Here is a 24430-nt window from a genome sequence, read left to right on the forward strand (position 1 = left end):
GATGTATGGAAAACTTGCTATTTTTGATGCTGCGCATCAACTTGAAGGTTAGTGGAGCTTACTTTAAATGGGATAAATGATTCGACACTAAGTTGATTGTTGTGTTCTGTTCATCAATAATCTATTAGATTGAGAGCAATTAATAAGAGATTATAATTATTGCCCCCATCCCTGGTGAGAGTGGAAATGGGATTGAATTAATTAATAAAATGGTCAAAGTTAGAATTGAGTTTCTTTGGTTAATGAGTGTGGTTATTGATAATAAGTTGGTGACAAGATTGGTGTGTGTGGGAAATGAATATGCTCTTGTCCACGTACAATAATTATGCAATGGTCATGATCATGAATATTGGAATTGGAATATAAATTGTATTATGGTGTCCCCAATTATGCAATGCTCAATAGTCAATAGTAGTAGTGTGTGAAAGCATACCATTTGGGAATCTCATCAAATGGTAACTATTTTTAGTTTCTTAATTACTTTTGAGAATAGAAAAAAAAAATGATTGAAGATTTTTTTATGTCATTATTTAGGAAAATTTTTTGTTGGTTAAGTTAGTTGTTCTAACTTCTTAATAACAAGAAGATCCAAATGTCAATAATTGTATTCAAGTAAATAAAAAAGAAAAATCAAAATAAAAATGTATAAGAAATTAATTTTTAAATTAATCAACGTCAAATCAATTTTTTTGTAAAATTATATTTTAAACTCTCATCTTTTAGAAAATTTAGAATTTAAGATTTAAAATTTATGATATACAAATTAGGGTTTAAGGTAGAGTAGTCAGTGGTGACAATATTTAAAAAATAACTGGTGGTGAGTGGTGGCAGTAGTAACAGTGTTGGAAAACAGTAAAAGGTGAAATTACGATAATGTTTAAGAGTGGTACTAGGAGGAAGAAAAAAAGGAACTTAACCTTACACCTTCAATTTAAAAAAAAAAACAAAGATAATAATATAACAATTTTGGAATTAGTCAAAATACTTTGTAAAAATTATACCCTAAAAAGTAAGAATGTCAAAGCGAATAATTTACTTTGCTCAATTCTATCTCACCAAAGTTTACTCAAAAATAAAGCAGTTTAGTCCAACTTATCAAAATAAAATAGATTTAAAATATTAGTTTGTACTATTTTATGACAGATTGATGAATCAATAGTCTAGTCTACTTAATTTTTTTAAAAATAGTAAAATTTATTAAAATTAATCTAATGAGAATGATAGTAAAATTTTAATTATAATTTAAATATAAATAAAAAATAGTTAAAATAAAATGTTTTTATCATTTTTTAAATTTTCAATGTCAATAAAATTATATATCATAATATCCGTATTTAAATTAATACAAATAATAAGAAATAGTATCTTCAACTTAATTTTTAACAATAAATAATTTTAAGACCATAATATTTATAATATAATATTACATAAAAATAAAAAATATAAATTTGGTATATATATATATATGACTTTTTGGCATGAATAATTGTTGTCATCGTTTTTCTTTTCTCATATTTGTTTTAAAATTATTTAGGATTAGATGAAAGACTCTAGCCTAAAATTAAAGTATTCTTATGAGGTTGTTAACTTCTTATACAAATATTTTATTTATTTATTGAGGATACATCAAAATATTGAATATAGACCATGAGTAAATAACTATTTTGACGTCTAAAAATTTTAAATTTTGATAAAATAAATTTTAAAAAATAATAACAATAAAATAATCTTTAAAAGATATATTTTATTTGATAAAACGATCCAAATATTTGGTCAATAATTAATTTTCTCTATGAGTAGTCAATTATTTACAAAATTATTAATGTATCCCTATATTCTCTCTCTTCACTGTGAGAACCTTCCCCAACTCCATTTTCATTCTCTTGCCTCACCTATTGTCAATTTGTTATCACTCTTGTCCCATCCTATTTTCATTCCCTGCCTCAACTCATCCCATCGCTATCAACCCCACTCTGCCACTGCCCCCTCATTGTCATCATCATCAAATCGTCACAAAATTGAACAAAGCTCTACTAATATATTTAGTGTTGATTTTGATTAGTTTTTTTTTAAATAAAATATATTTAATTAGATCTTTATATTTTTTTTTAATTAGATTTCTGTACTAATTTTTTTTAATTAAGTTTCTACAGTAGCAAAACAATTTGATTTAATAGAATATTCCATTCATAAATTGAATATTTTCTCAATTTTTTCTAAATTCATAAATTGTGTCTCTCTTTTTATTTTGAGAAAGACAAAATTAACTCTTTACTCTTCTTCCACCTTTCTGTCTCCCTCCTCTGCTCCTGCCTCCCCCTCTCTCTCTCTCTCTCTCTCTCTCTCTCTCCTTCATTCCTCCCACCTCCACCACACCCCTCCTTCCACTCTAATTTCACCCCCGATCACCTCTCCTTCCACCTCCCAAACTCGATTCAATGACCAGAAACACAACGGGTTGAAGAAATGAAGGAATTGAAAAAACTGCGGATGAAAGAGAACATTCGATGGAAATTCATCGCTTTGGAAAAAGTTCATAGATGTCAATACGGCTGAGTGGCGATGATGTTGGCGATGAAGAAGGTCCAAACCCATGCATTTTTTACTGAAGAAAAGCTCTCGGAACTATGCTGAGATTTTCACTGAATAAAAACTCTCAGATCTGTTGCGTCGACCTTTGAGACGGCCTCCAACACCGTCACATTCGGCTTCTTCACCTTCCCAGATCTGTTGCGTCAATCGAACAGGAGCATCGTCAAATCCTTGTTCCACCACCCTTCACGCCTCAAGAGAGAGAAAGACAATATGACAGAGAGACCACAAAAGAGATATCACATTGCGAGGAGCAAGAAAGGGGTTGAGGAAGAGCGAGGCAGCGAAGGGTGACATGGCTGCTGCCATCGTTGTTGGAAGATGTTATCGACGAGCTGCTTCCTTCGTGTCCGTTGTCGTTGTTTGTCGTCTCAGATTCAACCTCCGTTCTGCTTCATTTTGCTTTTACCTTTTCTACTGTTTTATTTTACTTTTGCTTCATTCTGCTTCGGCTTCATTTTGTTTTTATTTCATTATACTTATGTTTTTAAATTGGTTTTACTTCTGTCCAATGATTATGTTAAACAAAATTGATTGTGTTAAAAAATTCTGATTATGAGTTCTGATTATGTGTTTTGTTTGTAATTAAACGATTATGTCATGACAACAATTCTATTTTTGATCATACTAAAAAATTAATTATGACAAAAATTTTAGTTTTAAATTTGTATTGTATGACCATTTCTACCAAGAAAGAAGGGAGCTTGTTGGTAGAAGAAGGGTAGAGACAGAAAAAGAGGGCGAGAAGATGATGGAGGTGAGGGTGAAAGAAAGAAGAGAAGGAGTGAGGGTAAATTTGTAAATTTATATTTTATAAACGTTTTTTTAACTTTTACCGTTAATAAAGACTTAATTAAAAAAGTTTAATATGGTATAGGGACTCAATTAAAAGGAAAAAAAGTAGAGACCTAATTGAAAATTTCGCGAAACTATAGGAACCAACAGAATAATTAAACCAAAAATATTTGTATTAAAAAAATAATGATAATTTTAAATGGACTTTTAAAAAAAATATTTGTTTTTTTTTATTTTAAAAAAATATTTTTTAATAGATAAAAATTATTTTACATTTAAATAGATATTTTTTAAAAAAAATTTAATATTAAAAATTTCTTTTGCTTCTGTTTTTCTTTTTAAAATAAGGTATTATTAATTTTTAAAAAAATAATTTATTTTTAATAAAAATAATTTTTTTAAAAGACATATTTAAATAAATTTTAAATTGAATTAAAATACTTTATTTTAAAAAAACATCTTTTTACTCAAAAAAACCAATTTAAACCAACACTAAATTATTTGCTTTTTCTAAAAGTTAACAACACCTTATTTTAAAAAATTTATCCAAATATAAAATAATTTTTATCAATAAAAAAAATATTTTTTTAAAAAAAATAAAAAATAAATATTTTTTTCGAAAGTTAATCTAAACTAGCCTTTCGCATTTTCTTTTTCCAAGTTCATAGTCTCTTCTACAGTAGAAATACTCAATTGAACCATGAATCCTTGTCACAGTATATTATTTATACAAATAGTTGCATTTTTTGTAAGGCACCAATTGAAACGCTAAGATGCATAACTAAAAATATAAAATTTATTTGCAATGATAAAAGTCTCATGCTTTTAGCTCAAAGCTAAAACTTTTTACTCCCAGGTGCACCATGGATTTAGATAGTTAACTAATTTTATAAATAATTAATAGTTAACTAAGTAAATTAATTATTGACTAAATATTTAGATAATTTTGTTAAATAAAATATATTTTTTAGAAATTATTTTTTTGTTATTATTTTTAGAATTTATTTTGTTAAAATTTAAATTATTCGAGTGTAAAAATAGTTATTTACTCTGTGGAGTGTAGACGGTATAGGAAGAATCTTATTAAGAATACAATTCAAATTATGAGTATGCATGAAAAAAAAAAAAAAAAAAAGCTTAATTAGTTCCGATGTGAAAAGGAAATCTTAGAGTTAGAAGAAGGCACCCTTTTCATTCCATACCTTAACTAAAAAGTAAAAAATAAAAAAGAACAAACAAACAAACAAACTTCTTTAGCAATAAAGGAAAAATCGAAAAGCTACTAGATATATGGTCCTATATATTTGACACAACTTTTTATCATTTGGTTTATTTTAATTTATCATGTTTCACGTTCACGGAAGAGATTAAGAGAATACTTATTTAGGAAAAATAAAAGCAGTTAAAGTAATTAAAGCTAATTATACATTCAAAAGTCAAAAAGCAACGAGCTTCCAAAAGTTAATTATTGATTAATGATTGATCATTGGATCAATAGTCTCTTTAACGATTTTTCTAATTATACTAATGTGAACGGCCATTCTCTCTCTATACTTTGTAGTTTATTTTAGGGTTAACACCAAAAACACTTTCGAATTATCCAAACGCTGACAAAAATATATTCGAATTTTATTATCGATAAAAATGTTTTCAAATAATTTTAAAAATACAACAATAATACCCAACAGTAAATATATATTTTCAAAAAATACCTTAGAGATTGAATTTTAATGCAATTTTTTGCAAGCATGATTATAAAAATAATATATTATTATACATAAAAATTGATAATTTTTTGTTAAATATATAATTTTTTTATAATTGTTTTTATTAACAACCAATAATACTTTTAAAAATCACAAAATAATATATACTTAACAAAAAATCACCAAATTTTAAGAATAATAATATCTTATTTTTCTAATTATGCTTGCAAAAAATTGCATCAAAATTCAATCTCTAATGTATTTTTTTAGAAATACATATTTAATGTTAGTTTTTTTTGCAAGATTATCTAACATTAAATATGTATTTCTCAAAAAATACATTAGAGATTGAATTTTGATACAATTTTTTTCAAGCATTATTAAAAAAAATGAGATATTAGTATCCTTAAAATTTGGTGATTTTTCGTTGAGTATATATTTTTTTTGTAATTTTTTCAACAACTAATAATACTTTTAAAAAATCACAAAAAAATATATACTTAAAAAAAATTATGAAACTTTAAGAATAATAATATCTCTTTTTTAATTATTCTTGTAAAAAATCACATTAAAATTCAATTTCTAAGGCATTTTTTTAAAATATATATTTATTATTGGGTATTGTTGTTATGTTTTTAAATTATTTAAAATTTTTTTTTTGTCAATAATAAAATTCAAGTACATTTCTGTCAACGTTTGAATAATTCGAAGACATTTTTAGTAGTTAACTCTTTATTTTATTTTACTTTTATGTTCTTTCATATACAAAAGAATCATTAATTTTTTTGTCTATTATTTTGATACTTGGTTCCCATGAGCCATGGTAAATTAGGTAAATGATTGCGGCTAGAATTTTTATTTTTATTTTTATTTAAAAAAAAACCACTTGATTGAATGGACCAGATACCCATTTCTAGTGTTGTGCTATTGTTGACATTTTGCGAAAATGATATGTGACGTTATCATCTCTTCCCTAGTTGAGGCTTATATATACCACTTCTAATTGCTTATGGTGTCAAACTGATTTTTAATTTTATTATCCATTAATTAATCTCGTAGATAATAAAAAGGTTTGATAAGAAATGCAACTAAACAATTTTGGATTTTAATATTTTTAGCAAAATTACTAGAAGGTGTTTATAAGAGGAGGGAATTCGATGAGAGTTGAAATGAGATAACTTCCTTAAATAAAATATACAAAAGATGAAGAGAGGATAGGGTAAATAACATAAACAAACCAAATGACTTTTAATATTATACTAATGTTCTAAAATAAAATAGATTACATGTATATTATAAATGATTTTATAAAAATTAAATTAATTAGATTCAATTTACACTTTTTAATAGTAAATCGAATTAATTAGTTCCGGTAATAATTCTTTAAATGCTAATGAATCAAAGGATGATTTTTATTGAATTTTTAAAAATTGTTTATTGTTCCATTTTAAATTTATAAGTTTATAAAAAAATGTAAAATTTCTGAAATTTGAACTAAAACACAAAAGTTGAATTTCTATTCCTATTTGTTTTGATTTTTTATTTTAATCTAAATGGGTATTTTCTTATTGACATTTTTGTGTTAAAGTTAATATAATTAACTTAAAAATAGTAAATGTCAATACTTTGTACAAGTAGTTAATCGATTTACTATATATGTGTTGTTCAGTAGTAAATCAAACCAATTAAATTCGATTTACTATTAAAAAGTGTAAATCAAATCAATTTGATTCGATTTAAATAGAATCATTCAAGACATCCATGTAAACTATTTTGTTTTAAAATATTGGTATAATATTAGAGGCCATTTGATTTGTTTATGTTATTTATTCGAGAGGATATTGTCACTTTGATTTTTATAATTTGGTTATGAAAAAGTACAGATAGACAACTTAAACCATCTAACTTTTTAAACAATTCCAATTAATAAATATTTATTTTATAATTTTAAAAATTAAAAATTAAATTATCACTTATAAAAATTTGCTCTAATTTCATTTTCATTTTCACTTCCCCGAAACCTTAATCTCTCTCTCCCAAGCTCCCATGCCACCCTCTCTCCAATTCGTTCGTCGCGCCTCCACTATAACCCTCCACGCTGCACTGCCTTCTCTCCAAAGACCGCAGCTGCATCGTTCGTCGTGCCTCCACCGTAATCTCTTTGCATCAATTGCCGCCGTTTCATCCATCGTTCGAGCAGGAAAGACAGCTAGCACCATACATCTGCTTCGCCGTCATTCCGTCCTTTCGGCCACCCTTCTTTATGTGCAGTCGATCTTCCATTTGCCGCCTCTCTAGCGCGTGTCCTCCATCGCAGTTGTGACGTAAAATCATGACACTCTTATTTAGCGGCGGTTTTTTAACCAGATGGCGTAAAATATTAATTTAGCGGCGGTTATATCAGCGATTGTTGAAAACTGCCGCAAAACTTAATCTCCGCGTCAATAACCAAGACTTTTTTTTAGCCGCGACATTTGATTTTGTGATGATTTTAAACCGCTACTAATCATAAAAAAACTGCCGCAAATTTGCACATTTCTTGTAGTAACTTGTTTTCATTGTATTTTCCAAGAATAAGTTAAAAAAAAGGATCCTGCTAGGGAGACAATGGACTATTTGTACAATGTGTACAATGGCTATTGCGATATGAAATGAACATCCCCTATACTATTTAGAACAATGGACTATTTGTACAATGTGTACAATGGCTATTGCGATATGAAATGAACATCCCCTATACTATTTAGAATAACCATCCGAGTACAATGGATAATAAACATCTTCTCGAAAAATTAGTTTAATTTTTGGGTTCACCAAGGATCGAACTCTTGACCTTTCGTATCTAGTGTTTTAATACCATGTCATGATACCACTCATCCCAAAAATTTCAGCTAATAAAAAAAATGTAACACTAATAATTATATCTCTAATACTCCATAAACCTCCATTATACACATTGTATAAATATTTTATTAGCTCTTCATACTTTCCCTAAAAAAAAGTGTTATTGCCAAAACGAGAGTGGTAATGCTTATTCCCAAAAGATAGACTAATTATTAGATTGTGTACTCAATTGCATTTATTGTTTTCAATTTAACCGTTTTAATTGAATCTTTTACACGCTGATTTGAATCTTAATTTGTTTTCTAAACGTAAAAAATAAATAAATACTAGGTGTATATAAAAATAAAATAACTATGTTAGGTTCACAAGTTATACTAAATTCAACTAGGGCCGTCAAAATGGGCTAAACCCATCGGGCCAGCCCGTTTACCCGTTTAAATGGGCGGGCTTTGCCCCTAAAATTAAGCCCGTTTAAATTTCGGGCTAAACGGGCTGAGCCCGATTAACCCAAAAAAATGACGGGTTAAACGGGCTAGCCCGCGGGCTAAACGGGTGGCCCGTTTAAATTTTTTTTTCATTTTTTTTAAAAAAAGTAACACTTTTAGCTAATATTTTTCCCGATCCGACCCGAAAATCCGACCCATCAACTAAAAAAAAAATTTTTTTAAATGGTTTTTGACCTAAAAGTGGTTTTTTTTGTCAAAATATTTTTCAAAAAATAAAATAAAATGATAAACGGGCTGACTATAAATGGTCCGGGTTAAAAAATTTTGGCCCGCGAATAAAGCGGGCTTAAATGGGCCAGCTCGTTTAACCCATGGGCTTAATGGGCTGGGCCTAAATGGGCCGGGCTAGCCCGTTTGACAGCCCTAAATTCAACCACCATTTCACTAGTATAAAATATATATAAAAATATAAAATATATACTAAAAATTAATTAAACTATAAATATATTTATATACAGAAATATATAATAACTAATTTTAGTTGTTGATTTTAGTATATAAATAATATTTTATTTAAAAAAATAGTGACTGATAATCTTAATTCATCTTCTAATATTTAAATAAATAAAAATTTAAATATATATTATTTTTGAAAACATAAAACAAGTAAGAAAAAATTAATTTTTATTTATAAAAATTAAGAAAATGGGTAACAATTCCTAATATTTATAATGATTTATTTTTCTAATACATATAAGATAATATATAACTAAAAGGAGCACAGAAAACTAAAAAAAAAATGTTTAAATAAACTTTTACATTAGAAAAATTCCTTTGCCATTTTTTAAAGAAAATTTCTACTTTGCACTATAAATTATGTTGTTTCAAAACACGTTTTGATTATGGAACAGTTAATTTGAAATAAAACATGAGAAGAAGTTATTCACTATAATAACAGTAGTGGAAACTGGAAATTATCTTCCGGACGTAATTGTTGATCTATATTCTTTATTCCTTTTAATTTATGAGATTCTTAATTTCTTATCATTTTCATTTCCACATCTCAGTTTTACCGCATGTCATTAGGCTTTGATTATTCGCTGTCCCAATAATAAAATATTCTATTGCCTTATATTCTAATCCACGAAAACTCAACTATATATATCGTTAACCCTCATTGAGTAATTATTATATGGAGAACAGATCCTCTAAATTACGTAATCTATATGATAGTTTTATACACTTTTATATTTGTTGAGTTGCATGAGAACATAATATTTTATTTAGATTATTTTTGCATATATAATATAACGCTAATGGTAGAAAGATAATAATTTAAAATTATTTTATTTAATTTAATATATATAATCACACACTTATAAAAATATAATATTATTTAATTATTTTAGGAGTAACTAAAAAATATAAAATAAGATCATTTTAAAATGTTTTTAATTAATTTTATTTAATAATATAATACTTTAATTTTTATATGTTAAAGTACACAGAATATATATTATATTATATTGAAAAGTAAATTATTATGTTGTACTCATGATAGATTGGAATACCGACGAATCTTAGTAAAGTAGTCTTGTACATATAAAAAATATTCTGTGTGTGATAAAAATATCTAATCTCTAATTTTATTCATTAATAAATCTGTCAACATTCTAAGAAATAGTAGTTTATTTTTCTTTCGTATTAGAAAATTAGTTTTATACATAAGTAGTAAACTTTTCATAATTCTAAATTTATGACTAAAAAATAGTTCACTCTACGTTGAATAAATAAACATAAACAGTGTATTGTCAACAGTGTAGCGTGTAACATTCTCTTGTTTTTGTCGATGACAACTTGCGCCTAAAATTTTTATATATAGATAGTTTTAATGTGAAATATAAAAATATTTGATTATTTTAATATTTTATAAAATTATGATGATAATAACGTTTTATAATAAAAAAAATTAAATATAAAAAAATAAAATGTCATTAACGTTTTATAATAAAAAATATTATTTTAATTATTAAAACATAAAATATTATTGATGTTTTGTTAAAAAATATTATTTTAATTAAAAAAATATAAAATATTATTGACGTTTTATATATGATTATAATAATATTTAACATACAATTTATTTTATTATAAAAAATTTTATTTTTAATAATACAATATTAAAAAAAATTCACAACTTATTCCTAATTTTAAATTAAAAAAATGCTATTTGTGTATATTTATGTATAAATATATATTATTTAATTTATTTTTAATATATATTTTATTTTAATAACTAATTTTAATATACATCTAATACAATAAAATTAAATATTTGTTATAAAATAACTAAATAAATAAACAAGGAAGAGGTAACAAACATAAAATATAAAGAAATATAAAGAGAGTGAGAGAAGTATTGCAATATAAAAGAGAGAGAGAGAATTATTTTATTACTTTTGTGTGTTTAAAGGCCTCAGCCTATGCTCCTATTTATACATGTGCAAGGCTTCTTTTTTTTAAACTACATTAAATTTATTCATCCTTAAAAAATTCTATCTTATGTAAAATGGGCATCCACATAAGATATGATAACCCATTCTTATCACAACAATATTGATTTTATGAAAGGAATTATATATAGTTAACCCTCAGTAAGTAATTATTATGTGGAGAACGGATCCTCTAAATGAAGTAATCTATATGATAGTTTTATATTGTTATGTCGTACTATTTTATAAGATTGATTTTGCATATATAATATAAAAAATATTATATGCGTAAAAAATTAACAATTAATTATTATATATTTATGTATAAATATATATTATTTAATTTATTTTTAATATATATTATATTTTAATAAATATTTTATACCAATAAATCAGCGACTAATTTATTTTATATATGTAGTACGACGATATAATTCAATACAATATTTTTTTTATAGTTTCGTATTGTACACAAAATATATCTAATATTATATTATATTATACTGAAAAATAAATTATCATTTTTATTCATAAAAATTTGAAATATAGATAAATTTAATTAAACTAATTTTGCATAATAAATTTATTGACACACTAAATTTTTATAAATGGAATGGTAATTTATTTTTCTTTCAAGTTTCAGTTTTAGAAAATTAGTTTTATACCATGATAAGTAAATTTTTCAGAATTTCCAACTTTTTGTGTCTGAAAAGTAAGTAGTTTACTCTGCCTTGAATAAATAAACATAATGAGTGTATTTGTCAACAGTGTAGCGTGTGGCATTGTCTTTGTTTTCATCGATCACAACTTGCTCCTAACTCCAAAACAGACATTGACTTTATGGAACTAACCACCACCTCATATCACACCGCTATAAAATCACAAACAAAATTCCCATTTCTCGTTCATTACATTCATCTTCTCTACTACTCTTTCCATCCACCTCATAGATTCTTGTTTTGTCTTACACACTTCCTAAGATAGAGTTTCAATTTCAAACCAAACATCTTCAAATATGTCACAACAAGAACATAATAATAATAATGATCACCAGTCTTCAACAATTCCAATCTCACTAGACCCTGAAGCAGGTCAAGGAGTAGCATCTGCAACCACTAGAACAGATTACTCAGCAAAAGGGGTGGTTGAGAAAGTGAAAACCAACTTGGTTTTCCGTTCAAAATGGGCTGAAATCAATGGCGCCATGGGTGATCTTGGAACATACATACCCATAGTTCTTGCCTTGACCCTTGCAAGGGACCTCAACCTTGGCACCACATTGATCTTCACTGGTGTCTATAACATCATCACTGGGGCCATCTATGGTGTTCCCATGCCAGTCCAGCCCATGAAGTCCATCGCTGCCGAAGCCTTGTCTGATACAGGCTTCGGCGTCCCGGAGATCATGGCCGCCGGGATACTTACCGGAGGCACCGTATTCGTCCTCGGCGTGACAGGACTTATGCAACTTGTGTACCGGTTGATTCCCCTCTGCGTCGTGAGGGGAATCCAACTGGCACAAGGATTATCTTTTGCATTGACAGCTGTCAAATATGTTAAAAAAATTCAAGACTTGCCAAAATCAAAGTCTCTAGGCCAACGACATTGGGTTGGCCTAGATGGCTTGATTTTGGCAATTGTTTGTCTCGTATTTATTGTTATTGTAAACGGCGCCGGCGAAAAAAATCGTTGTTGTGGCGACCCAGGCCACGACGAGGATTTAGGCCGGGACAGAAGCCGAGGATCAACTATAAAAAAGAACAAGACAGATAGAATAAGAAGGATTGTTTTCTCTCTTCCTTCAGCTTTCTTGGTGTTTATATTGGGTGTTGTTTTAGCATTCTTAAGAAGGCATCACGTGGTGCATGAGATAAAGTTTGGACCTTCTTCAATAGATGTGGTGAAATTCTCAAAGCATGCATGGAAAAAAGGTTTCATCAAAGGTACAATCCCTCAACTTCCTTTGACTCTTTTGAATTCTGTTGTGGCGGTTGTGAAGTTATCATCAGATCTTTTCCCGGGAAGAGAGTTCACTGCCACGTCACTTTCAGTAACGGTTGGATTGATGAACCTCATTGGTTGTTGGTTTGGTGCCATGCCAATGTGCCACGGGGCCGGCGGGCTAGCCGGGCAGTACAAATTTGGAGGGAGGAGTGGCGGGTGCGTGGCGCTTCTCGGCGCCGCGAAATTGGTGTTGGGGACTTCTTTGGCACATGTATTGAACCAGTTTCCGGTTGGAATCTTGGGAGTGTTGTTGTTGTTTGCTGGGATTGAATTGGCTATGTGTTCTAGAGACATGAACACAAAAGAAGATTCTTTTGTGATGCTTATGTGCACTGCAGTGTCTTTGGTTGGATCTAGTGCTGCACTTGGATTCTTGGTTGGGATGATTGTTTATGTTATTCTTAGGCTAAGGAATTGGACTAAGGATAAACCACTTTCTACCATTTGGATGCAAAAACATGACGACCAACTCTGAAGTATGTAATGTTATTTGCACACTAAAATTGGCAATTTAGACAATAATTTACGGTCGTTTGAGTGTGCACGTAACATTTTTTTTAAGAAAAAAAAAGTGTGACGAGATTTGATTGCTTGATGTTGCTTATCCGGTGCTATTATTTAGGTGTAAATACTACTTGGTGTGTTTAATTTGTATGGATTTCAGTTCAAGAATGATGTTTTCTGTTTTGTTCTTTTCTTTATATCAAGATTCTAAGATTGTAAGCATAGTGGTAGTTCCAATCCTAGCGTACATCATAGTGTATGCGTGGCTATTGTACAATCAATATAAGAGAATAAAGATGCTTGATTAATGTATGATATTCTTTTTAGATAGCCAAATCATAGTATTTCATATCAAGATTCATCCTAGAACAACATATTTTAAGCCGTGTAATCAACACTTATATAAAAGGTACAAAATATGATGATTCACACGCACAATTTTCTGTACTTAATGCAAATTATGTGTAACGTGAGTATAAATCATACTAAATTCATATATGTATTTGTATGTATAAAAAAATTTCTTTATTTTATTTCACAAAATGATGTAAGAGTGCAGTTATAACAATTAAAAATATAGTAAAAACTTACATACAGTTTGGCTTTTGTGTGAAGTTGATAGTTAAAATTTTTTTTAGATAATTTAGTCCTCAAATGATTTTAAACTATCAACTTCATATGAAGATGACTGCATATGAGGTATCACTTAAAAATCTTGTCTCTTTTCTTTTGTGTTATATGAACTTATTTGTGTCTATGTTCAATGGGTTCACCATGTTTAATTATGTGCATGTTGTCTAAGGGTAGATTTTTGCCATGACAGGATCAAAGAAGAACAAATAGTCAAAAAAGCAAACAGTTCCTCTCTGAGGTAATCTGATAAGACTTTTTCCACTAAAAATTGCAGATCTAAAAGCCTGATTAAAGGGTGTATTTTATTTTTTGGTTACATAATTGAGTGTAGTTTGACAAAGGCTTTCCAGAAGAGTAATCTGTTTGATAATGTGCATAGCTTTATCCAACATTAAATTGTGGTGTGACTCCATTCCAACATTTATAATATGCCCAACAACCGGGAAAGAACTTGTCATCCAATTGTTAGCACTTAGCAGAGTTAATTTCTTTGTCCTTTTCATTATTTTTCTTTCTGCTATTATCAAGGTGTCTCAATGAATTTGATTTATAAGAGAAAAAGAGAAATGCAAAGTCTTTCAAAATTGAACCTTATTTATGTTTTTTGTTATTTGGAAGAACTTTTTCAACCCTTCAGAATTCTTCTAAGCATACATTTTCTAGTTTCTAAAATTGGTGGTATTTTAATAAGATTCACAAAATTAGTACAATTCTATTTTTGTCAAATTATGGTAACTTCACACCATCTAATAAAACATAAAATATAAAAAAATATAGCAAAAAGAATTTATTTCCTTTTTCCTCTTGTCTATTTTATTGGCAACTAGAAAAAGTTTTAATCAATATAAAGTCTGAACTTCTTGTTCACTTTCCTAATTAATTCCCTCAAACTCACAAAATACATTACTAGAGAAAGACTTTAGAAAATAGATTTTAAGCACTTTGTTAAAATTGTGCATAGCAAAAAAAACAACTACTAGTTGCAAAATTGCAACTTAATAGTTAGAATAAAAATGTGATTTTAAAACCCTCAATTATCGGTGTTAATTATTAACTAATCTCTTTGAAATTTTAATAATCAACTAACATAAATAAAACAACTATGCTACTTGCACACCAAAAATAAACCACGAAATCGATCATTAGTATAAAATATATATTTGACAATGAGTTAAACAAATACATATATTTATACACACAATGTACCTGATTTGATGGTTGATTTTTTTATAGAAATAGCATTTTTTATATATAAAAAAAAGGGGGCCAAATGATAGTATACATTCCATAGTGAGATACCTACCAAAATATCTCCCAAGACACATAATGAAACTCGCAGAAATTTCACTTAATATATTTCTGAGATTGATCCATTTACATGAAATGATGTGTTTTTTACTTCTAATTGGCAGCACCACGCAGCATATGGCCAGTGATGAGCATCCCTTGAACAATCAACTCACAAGACTACGAATGCGATGAAATGTATCAACCAACTTACAGTTCTAACAAGACGGGAAAAAAATATAAAAAAGGATACATCAATGAGGATGAAGTCAGAATCAAACATCCCTCAAAATAAGTAGTAAGAAAAAAAAAAAAAAAAAAAGAGAGAAACTGATGATGCTGAAAGCATACAAGAAGCTTTACAAAAATAAAAGTGTGAATATGTATACATATATAAGAGACTCGAATGCTCGAATTCTTTCAGTGCCCTTGAAAACTTGTATTATGAGAGGAAAACACAATTTATTGGGGAGGGACCTACCATTACCTTTGCAGGGTCCACCAATTTTATAGATATGCATTTTTTGTCTCCCTTTTCCAAACTCATTAGGGAAGAGATTATCCAGTTCACAAGGAAAATGAGAGACCCAAAATTGAATACAAGTAGATTAATCTCCGACATTTGAATCGGTTTTAAACCCTGAGCTCGCTCTATTGGCTGGCACCTTCTGCGGCACCTGATCCGGTTAAGTTCTCACCAACCTCACTCTTGCAAAGAGGGCACAATGCATTTATCTTTAACCACCTGTCTACACACTCTTTGTGAAAAAGATGAGAACAAGGCAATTCTCGCAGCTCATCATTATTTTCATACTTTGCCAGGCAGATGCAGCAAACCTGCAGACATCAACAGAGCCGGTAAGGTGCAGCAGATCCATAAGGGATAAGGCAGGATAACATGAAGAAGAATTCAACAATAGCATCAAACCAAACCAAGTGTAGATTACCTGATTTCATGAACGCTAAAACATTTATACCATAAAAAATAAATAAATAAGACAAGATTTATAAATGGGAAGAGGTGTAGAAGCTAAGGTATGATAATTGTGAATTGTGACATATATATATATATATATATATATATATATATATATATATATATATATATATATAATTTTCAAGCTTATTATTTATATTTATAAAACTAAAAAATTACACCATGAACTCTCTTAGATAAATTTTGCCAAATTATAGTATATGTAAATTACTATCATGGACATTGCATCGAAGTTAAGGAATAAAGGTTGCAAGTATCTTTTTGTCCAATAAAAGAGTGAACCTTGATAAACTTTACCCCAAGGAAAATATTAGCCTTCCCTCCATATATATACACACACACAGATCTGTTAAAGAATAAAATCTTTGCGCATAGAGGGACATGGTGTAACTAGACAAAAAGAGCTAGCATGCCAGAATTTTCATGAAGTACTCCCAAATAATTAAAGATTAGATAGTAGTACAGTACTTACTGCATCATCTCCAGATATCACTCGCTCCTTTTCAGTTCCTGCAGCCACAACTCCCCCATCAACAGCAGCTGAGTTACTGTCGCCACCTCTTTTATTTTTCTTCATCTTGAACTTGTAAGTTGGCAGGGCATTTATGGATTCAGAAGTTGCCCCTCTGTTTTGTGACATATCCTCTCTAACGCCAAGGATGGAGATAATACAAGGGAGACAACAGCAGATTGTTGAACAGAGAATGAAGGGCATAGCATAACCAATACAGCTAAAGGCGAGAAACACTATACATAACCTGCAACAAAAGGAAGCAGAAATTAGTTGAGAAATCTCTTAAAAATCAGATGAAATCAAGAGCTAATGGAAGGTTATACGCCTAACCTATACAAGTTAGGAGCTTCATCAGCAGACGAACGTCCTCCAAAGATCCATACATTTCCAACAACGAACCATATAGCAAAAAAGCAATCTAAAGATATTTTGAAGTATTCCACTAGTGTCTTCATTCTGCAGAACAAGTATTAATACAGGTTTAGGAGTTTCATAAACTACTTACAAGTTACATGGTTTAGTTACAAGCATAGAAAAATAGGGGAGGAGTAAACAATGACAAGCATGATAGAGGAAAACAACTACTTAAATTTAAGAAAGATTGTCAAATTGATCCATCAGGTTGCCAACATCCAGAAACTCTTAAATCTTAAATGAAGCAAAACGTCAAGATTTATTCAAAACACATAACCGTAAGTAGATCAACCTGTTAAGTTGGAGACTTGTTGGAAAGCTATACTACCTTACCATTACTGGACAAAATATTCCTTTGTTTTAACTGCATTTAGTTACGTCCTACTTTCTCCATGTGATACCCATTGAGGTTATACAATTTGAATAATTAGGTAGAAAGAATTACCAGGTGCAAGACATTTCTAAATTGGTTTTTGGACACAAATGAGGCTATGTGACCCTCACATAGACAATGCACTTTAGGATACTGCATAATGATTGGAATGGACGCAACTGAGTTTATTTGGAAGAGAAACAATTTCAAGAACCAGTGCAAAAGTAGAGTACTGGGTCATGGCAATGGTGAGTAACACGTGAACTTAAACTACTGAAACGTTTCCCCCCTAAATTGAGATTGAGGCACTGAGAAGTTAAGAAAATGCAAGTGCTTTGACATAATAGGAAAACCTTGCACATTGTTAGCAACTTGGGTAATATGGGGTGCCCAATGTCCCATATCGTGTAATATGGGATGCTTGATGTTGCATTTAAGAAGAATGGTTCTTCCTGCTTAATATCTAGCTTTTAAGGTGTGGCTTCCTACTTTTCCTAGATACCTAACAATGGCATAGAGGCTAGGTTGTTGGTAGCACGAAGGACTACCTATAGGCTAGATTAAGGTGAATACTAAATACTAGTAGTCAATAGCAAGTGGCTACCGCTGGTCAAAGTCGAAAGAGTGAAACCTCCATGGACGTCGGCTCTCGGCCAGTGTATTGTTAGGGACTTGGATAATATGAGGTGCCCCAAGTTCCCCATCAAGTAATATGGATACTTGATTTTTTATTTAAAGAGATTGGTTCTTCCCCCTTAATAGCTAGCTTTTAAGGTGTGGTTTCCACTTTAGGTACTTAAAACACACAGCCTAAAGTCTGGTGTTTAATATGTGGAATAATAATAAATAACAAAATTCTCACTTCAATATTTCATCAGAGAAGACTTTGCCTGAATATCTGGTTACTACATGTGTCAACTGCAATCATTATATAGCATATGCATTCACTAAGTCTCTAACAGGACATCAGATTAGCTACATTTGAAAAGGGGTTAAAGGAGATGTATGGAGATGTGGGTAAAGATATTATTACAAATTCCCTTCCCTCCTTTGTTTAAACATCCATTTTTACTATCATGACTAGAATATTGCAGGACCATTTATTTTGCTGATTCATTTCTGAGTTAGTGATTTTTCTATGATGATATGAAATAACGTTCTCATAAACGATGAGCAACGATAACTAACTCACTACCTTCTGTTTGTCAATGGTGAAGCTTGATTGCCTCTGGACATTGAAGCAGCACCTTGACCATCTGCTCCTCCATTACTTCTGGAACTGGAATGAAATGTCCCCGAAGGATCATTAACCCGAGGAGATGTTTGACGAGTTTGGGGTGAATCTTGATCTCGACTTTGGTTATGATGATAATACCGCCAATAAAGCAGAGGTAGGGTAGCAAGACAACCACTTGCATAACCCACAATCCACGCAAACAATGGGGAACGTGGATGCTCGTGCCTTGACAAAGACAATACAACAATTGATGCAACAATTTGACTTACTAAGAGTGCTAGTTCTACAGATATCCACAACCCCGAATGCACTGGACTCCTACTCCGGCGTGAATCTCCACGTCTGATGAAGGAAGAATTCCTGGAGTTTGATCCATTGGATCCATTGTTGGATAAAACCGAAGGCTGCAAAACAGGTACTCTCACACTGCCCGCTCTCTCTACATGCTGTGATGTATCCACACCATTAGAATGTCTATCATGAGCTGAGCCTGAAGTGGAAGCATCACCGTTTCCAGCTATGTTAATGTCTATGATATGCTGATTGTCATTCAACCTCTCCGGCTGCACGATCATATGCTGATTGCTGTTCAAGCTACCCAGCCGCTCCATCAACAACGGAGATGTGTCAGGTGGACCTTCAATATGCACTTCTGGTGCGAGAACGTGCATCTAACTCCAGCACCAACACAAGAAGCCGCCAATGAAGCATCAAACTTCAAAAACCAGGAAACAAAGTACAGAACCTTTCAAATACAAATCTCTGAGCTGTGTGGAAACAAATGGTGAACCGTTCTGATTAGCACAACTCTGAGACTTCCATCTGTTAAGCAAATATTAAATTGTCAATTTCCAAAGCCATAGTTGCCTTCTGTTATCACAACACATAACATATACACTAACAATATTAACATCTGTCCACATAAAAAATATATTTAAATTAAAACAGTATAAGATAACAATATAAAGCATCTAATGGTTGCTTACAAAAGGAGAAAGGCACATTCCCGAATTAATGTTTCCCAGCTATATATAAATATCATAAAGTTCATAAATATCTTATAACAAAGATGATACTAAACCCTCTCTGCATCTCAAAAACCTAAAAAATTAAATTAAATCAAATTAACAAAATTGGACACAGGAATTTCTTTCAACAAAATACCACCGCTAATTTTCATCATCGTCGACGTGTCTTTCATCTTGTTGAAGAATTAAGCAAAATTCAGTAACAAAAATTAAAAATTAAAAGGCGATACCTGAGGAAGAAGTGAAGGAAGCGGTGAATCCGGTGCTTGAATTTTTTTACTTATGAATCGGTGAAACTCGAGAGAGAAGAGTGAGATGGAAGAGAGGGATAGAAGCGGCGTTGACTAGGAGCGAATTAGAGTGCAAAACGACTGCGTATAATGAGATGGGAAAAGCGCGTCGGAGAGTAGAGGACCAAGAAATGGAGATTGGAAACGACAGAAGAGAAAAGGGCTAAACGGCGCCGTATAAAGTAAGAGGTGGTGACGGAGGAAAAGAGGGGAAGGTGTCGTAATCAAAAGGGTGCCAAGCGCACCTCCACTGCTTCCCTTCCAGGTCATGCCTCACCGTATCTTCTTCTCCCTACATTATTAGCGCATGTTATTGTTGTGTTAAGTTGATTGATGAAAATTGTTAAATATAATTTAATTAAATATATTAAATTATTTAATAATTTTTAATTATAAATTTTATATAAAAATAATTATTTGTGAATCTTTATATGTTTATTATTATTCTCTTTTTAGTTAAAAAAAAAAGATAAATAATGTATTGAAAAAATAGAGAATCTAATATTTTTTTGTATAATATAGTAAATTTTTTAAGAAAAATATAAGTATAAAAAATTAATTTTTAATTAGTTAATATAAATTTATTTTTTATTTATGATAAATTGTTTTAACTCTATTTTTTTGGAGAGTTTAAAATTTAGAATTTAAAATTTAAAATTTATTAGACTTTAAAATTTATAATAAAATAATCATTTTAAAAAATTAGTTAGATACTTTATACTTGATAGTAGTGAGGAAAAATTGACTTTTTAATTAAAGGATTTTTTATATTATATTCTAAATTAAATATTTAAGTTCTAATATATGATATATTAGATATATAAAAATATATTTTTTATCTTCAAATTTTTTTAAAAAATTTCAAAAGTATTTATAATATTTAATTTGATTAAATTTTATTTTTAACATTTTTAAATAAATTTTAATTTTAACTTTGTTAATTGTAAGTAGTCAACTATCTTTTTGTTTTTGTTCTTAATCTCATCTCATCGTCATTATCATTTGTAGCAGCAACGTCTCTTAATACACTCTTCTATCATTACAAAAAAAATGATGAATACCGTCGAATTTAACATCAGATATTAGCGATAGATTTATGATAAACTCCAATTTTAGAGTTTATTTTGTGTTGAATTTGGTGGGTTTCATCAATTCTTTTCACACTTATTCATATAAATTGCATGCTTTTATGATTTCTTCCTAATTATGTTTTATAGTTAAAAACATGCTTCCAAGACCTTAAAAATACTAATTTTTAATCCTCTCCTGTTACCATTCGATGTCGTGATATGTTTGTTAAGTGATTTCAGGATTTATAGGAAAAGAATGACTTAGACGGTGGAAAGGAAGCATGCAAAAGTGGAAGGAACATGAAAAATAGAAGTTTTGAGAAGCTGGTTCTCGCGCGTACACGTCGCTTCCGTGTACACGTGACATTTTCAAAGTTCAACCGATGCATACGCGTACGCATGACATGCAGCGCGTGATCTCATCAGAATTACACGTGTCAGCGATTTTTGGACTTTCTTGGACCCAAATCAACTCAATTCTGAATGGAGAAAGGCCAAGAATTGAAGGGAAAAGGAGGCAATAAAGCATACACACAATTAGACTTAATTTAGCTAGTTTTTGTTCTTTGTTTTCTAGAGAGAGAAACTCTCACTTCCCTCTAGATTTAGTGCCTTTTGATAATCTTTTGTTTGAATTTCTGGAGCTTGTTAATTCTAATTTTATTGTCTTAATTTTAGTTTCTCTAGTTCTAATTTTACTTAATTCCTTTGTTAGTATTGTGTTTTTCTCCTTAGTTTTTTCTTATTTCTCATTTTGTGAACCTTGTTAATTTTGAATTCTCATTGATACATTGAGATTTTTATGTGTTATAATTTTAGTTGAGTTGATATTGTTGATAATTGTTAGTTGGTAGTTTTAATTTCTATTTAATTTTGTAATTTAGTAATGTCTTGGACTATTATACATCAAGTGTTTAATGAATTATTTTTACTAGTTATGGAGTAGTTTCCTATAGTCTTGGCCTAGGCTAAGGGAATTAAGTGATCTTGAGTCATTAGGTTTAATTGGATTGATGATTTGGAAATTCTTATTGGTCAATTTGATACCCATTAATATTAGTCTAATACTAAGTTAATTGGTAGCTAGATTGAAATTTATGGGTTGATGTTGATCAAGTCTATTTGACATACTTCAAGCATAGAAATAGGCTTGATGGGATTGGTCCCTCACAATTGTCAATATATGGTTATTAGACAAGAATAGTGATCTCAATTCTTATGCCTTAGCCAAGAGTTCTTTTACAATTCACATTTGAAAATCCAATTTCTAATTACTCAGTTCTTGCTTTAGTTAGTTTTAGTTGTTTAATTAGTTCTAGAATAGAATTAGATTCATATATTGTCTTGTTAGATTGCCATTTACTTACATATTGTTTTAATTGTCTTGATTTAATTTCTTGCGATTTAAGTTTTTTGCATGTTAAGCTTTGCTAGTTTAAATTCATGCTTATGTCTTTCAACCCTGGATTTCTAACCAACTTTGATACACACTATAGTCTATTTAATTTCTTGCAATTTAAGTTTCTTGCATGTTAAGCTTTGCTAGTTTAAATTCATGCTTATGTCTTTCAACCTTGGATTTCTAACCAACTTTGATACACACTATAGTCTATTCTCTTGAGGACGATCCGGGAGTAATACTCTCAGTTAAATTTTATTGGGTTGAACTTATGACAACTAAATTAAACTTTGATTGAGAGCTAGTTGTCGGTTTGAAACTATACTTCGACGTGATTCTCATTGGCAAATTTTAGACCGACGATTGCCCTCCATCAATTTACCGACGGCTTTGCCAATAAATTTGTCGGGTAAAAAATTACCGTTATATTTAGTTTTTCAATGGTAAATTAGTTGGTAATAATTGGAGAAAAAAATTGTCGCGATTATTACCGACGGATAAATCCGCTAATAATTTGAATTAGTACAACACTGTGTTTTACTCACTCACAAAGTGTTACCATCGGATTTATCTACTGGTAAATCTAACTGTAATCTTGTCCTAAATTCGAATCGCGAACCCTCTCCTCCCTCATTTTTGACCTACTCTCTCTCTCTCTCTCTCTCTCTCTCTCTCTCTCCCCTTAAACCACCTCTGGCAGCCTCTCCACCAACGTCAGCCACCACCAACAACGTTAAAAGACTACGTGAACTCCTTTGCATTGCGTTGGTTACTCTATCACTTGTGTTTTTGTTGCTCTCGTCACTGTTGTCGTTGTTACTCCTTATATCGTAAGAGCTGCCTTTTTCCTCTTTTCAAGTATGTTGTCTTCTTTTTTTTTGTTGTTTCAATTTATTTAAAAAAATCCTACTGCAGTTGTGCCGATTGGTCATTGGCGCTGCCACTTCGCTATCCGTATTGCCACCACGCTAAAAAATCTTTTGCGCTGTCACTCTATGTAACTCACTAATTAATTTTGAGTAATTAAATTTAAACTCTAATTTATTTAATTTTAATTTGTTACGTATTAAAAAATTTATAATTAAAATATTTATATTAAAAATTTAACTATTTTTCAGATTTAGTTCATCTATATCTTTTAAATTGTTTAGCTAGTAAGCACTCATGAATACTCCCAGAATTAGATCATGGTGCAATCATGGTACAGAAATATCCATCATTAGCAAAGGTAACATTTTACTTAATTTATGGTAGTGAAAAATTTCAAGTATTAAAATTCTGATTATTAGATTGCAACTCTAACCGATCACAGTATGAGAGTGCTTTACCTTGTAATGTCTCCTTAGTCCTAATGGTCAGATACCCTACATAATGTAATACTAATTCTTGAAATTTCAGGTCCCGGTTAAAGATACAGATCTTTGGTTGATTATGCCTATTTTACTTTAGTTCTTTTCTCTTTTTATTTTTTTTTTTTTGCTTATTTTTTGTTCATTTTTTTAGTTGTTTATGCTTATAAAACTAATGTTCATATCTTATTTTCAAAAAAAATCAAAGCCACATGCAATGATACCAAACATTAATATAGTGAACATTGTCTCTAAATTCTATATTCCATTTTCAGTTCTTTTAAAATCTTAATGGGTTATCTTTTATTGAATATTTTCTATAAATTTTTAGTCATAATACCTTGGTCATTTATTATTGTTAATGTGTTACTACAGGAATTATCTTAATTTCTCAAGGGTGTTATTGAAAAATGGTTATGAAACTTAATTTTATCTTAATGTCGTGGTCATTTGTTT

General features: G+C 29.8%; 2 protein-coding genes across 2 annotated transcripts; one reads left to right on the top strand and one right to left on the bottom strand.

Moving 5' to 3' along the window:
* Positions 1 to 11796: 11796 nt before the first annotated feature.
* On the top strand, positions 11797 to 13698 carry LOC130933044 (molybdate transporter 1-like). Its single transcript, XM_057862544.1, has one exon. The coding sequence runs from the start codon at positions 11891 to 11893 to the stop codon at positions 13352 to 13354; it is 1464 nt and encodes a 487-aa protein (XP_057718527.1). The 5' UTR covers positions 11797 to 11890; the 3' UTR covers positions 13355 to 13698.
* Positions 13699 to 15343: 1645 nt separating this feature from the next.
* On the bottom strand, positions 15344 to 20455 carry LOC130933045 (E3 ubiquitin-protein ligase At1g63170). Its single transcript, XM_057862545.1, has 5 exons — positions 20097 to 20455; positions 18797 to 19660; positions 17145 to 17270; positions 16773 to 17058; positions 15344 to 16140 (listed from the first exon to the last, which is right to left on the bottom strand). The coding sequence occupies exons 2-5, from the start codon at positions 19507 to 19509 to the stop codon at positions 15955 to 15957; spliced, it is 1311 nt and encodes a 436-aa protein (XP_057718528.1). The 5' UTR covers positions 19510 to 19660; positions 20097 to 20455; the 3' UTR covers positions 15344 to 15954.
* Between the last annotated feature and the right edge of the window lie 3975 nt (positions 20456 to 24430).

This window comes from Arachis stenosperma, chromosome 6 (genome assembly GCF_014773155.1).
Source record: "Arachis stenosperma cultivar V10309 chromosome 6, arast.V10309.gnm1.PFL2, whole genome shotgun sequence".
Classification (NCBI taxonomy): Eukaryota; Viridiplantae; Streptophyta; class Magnoliopsida; order Fabales; family Fabaceae; genus Arachis; species Arachis stenosperma.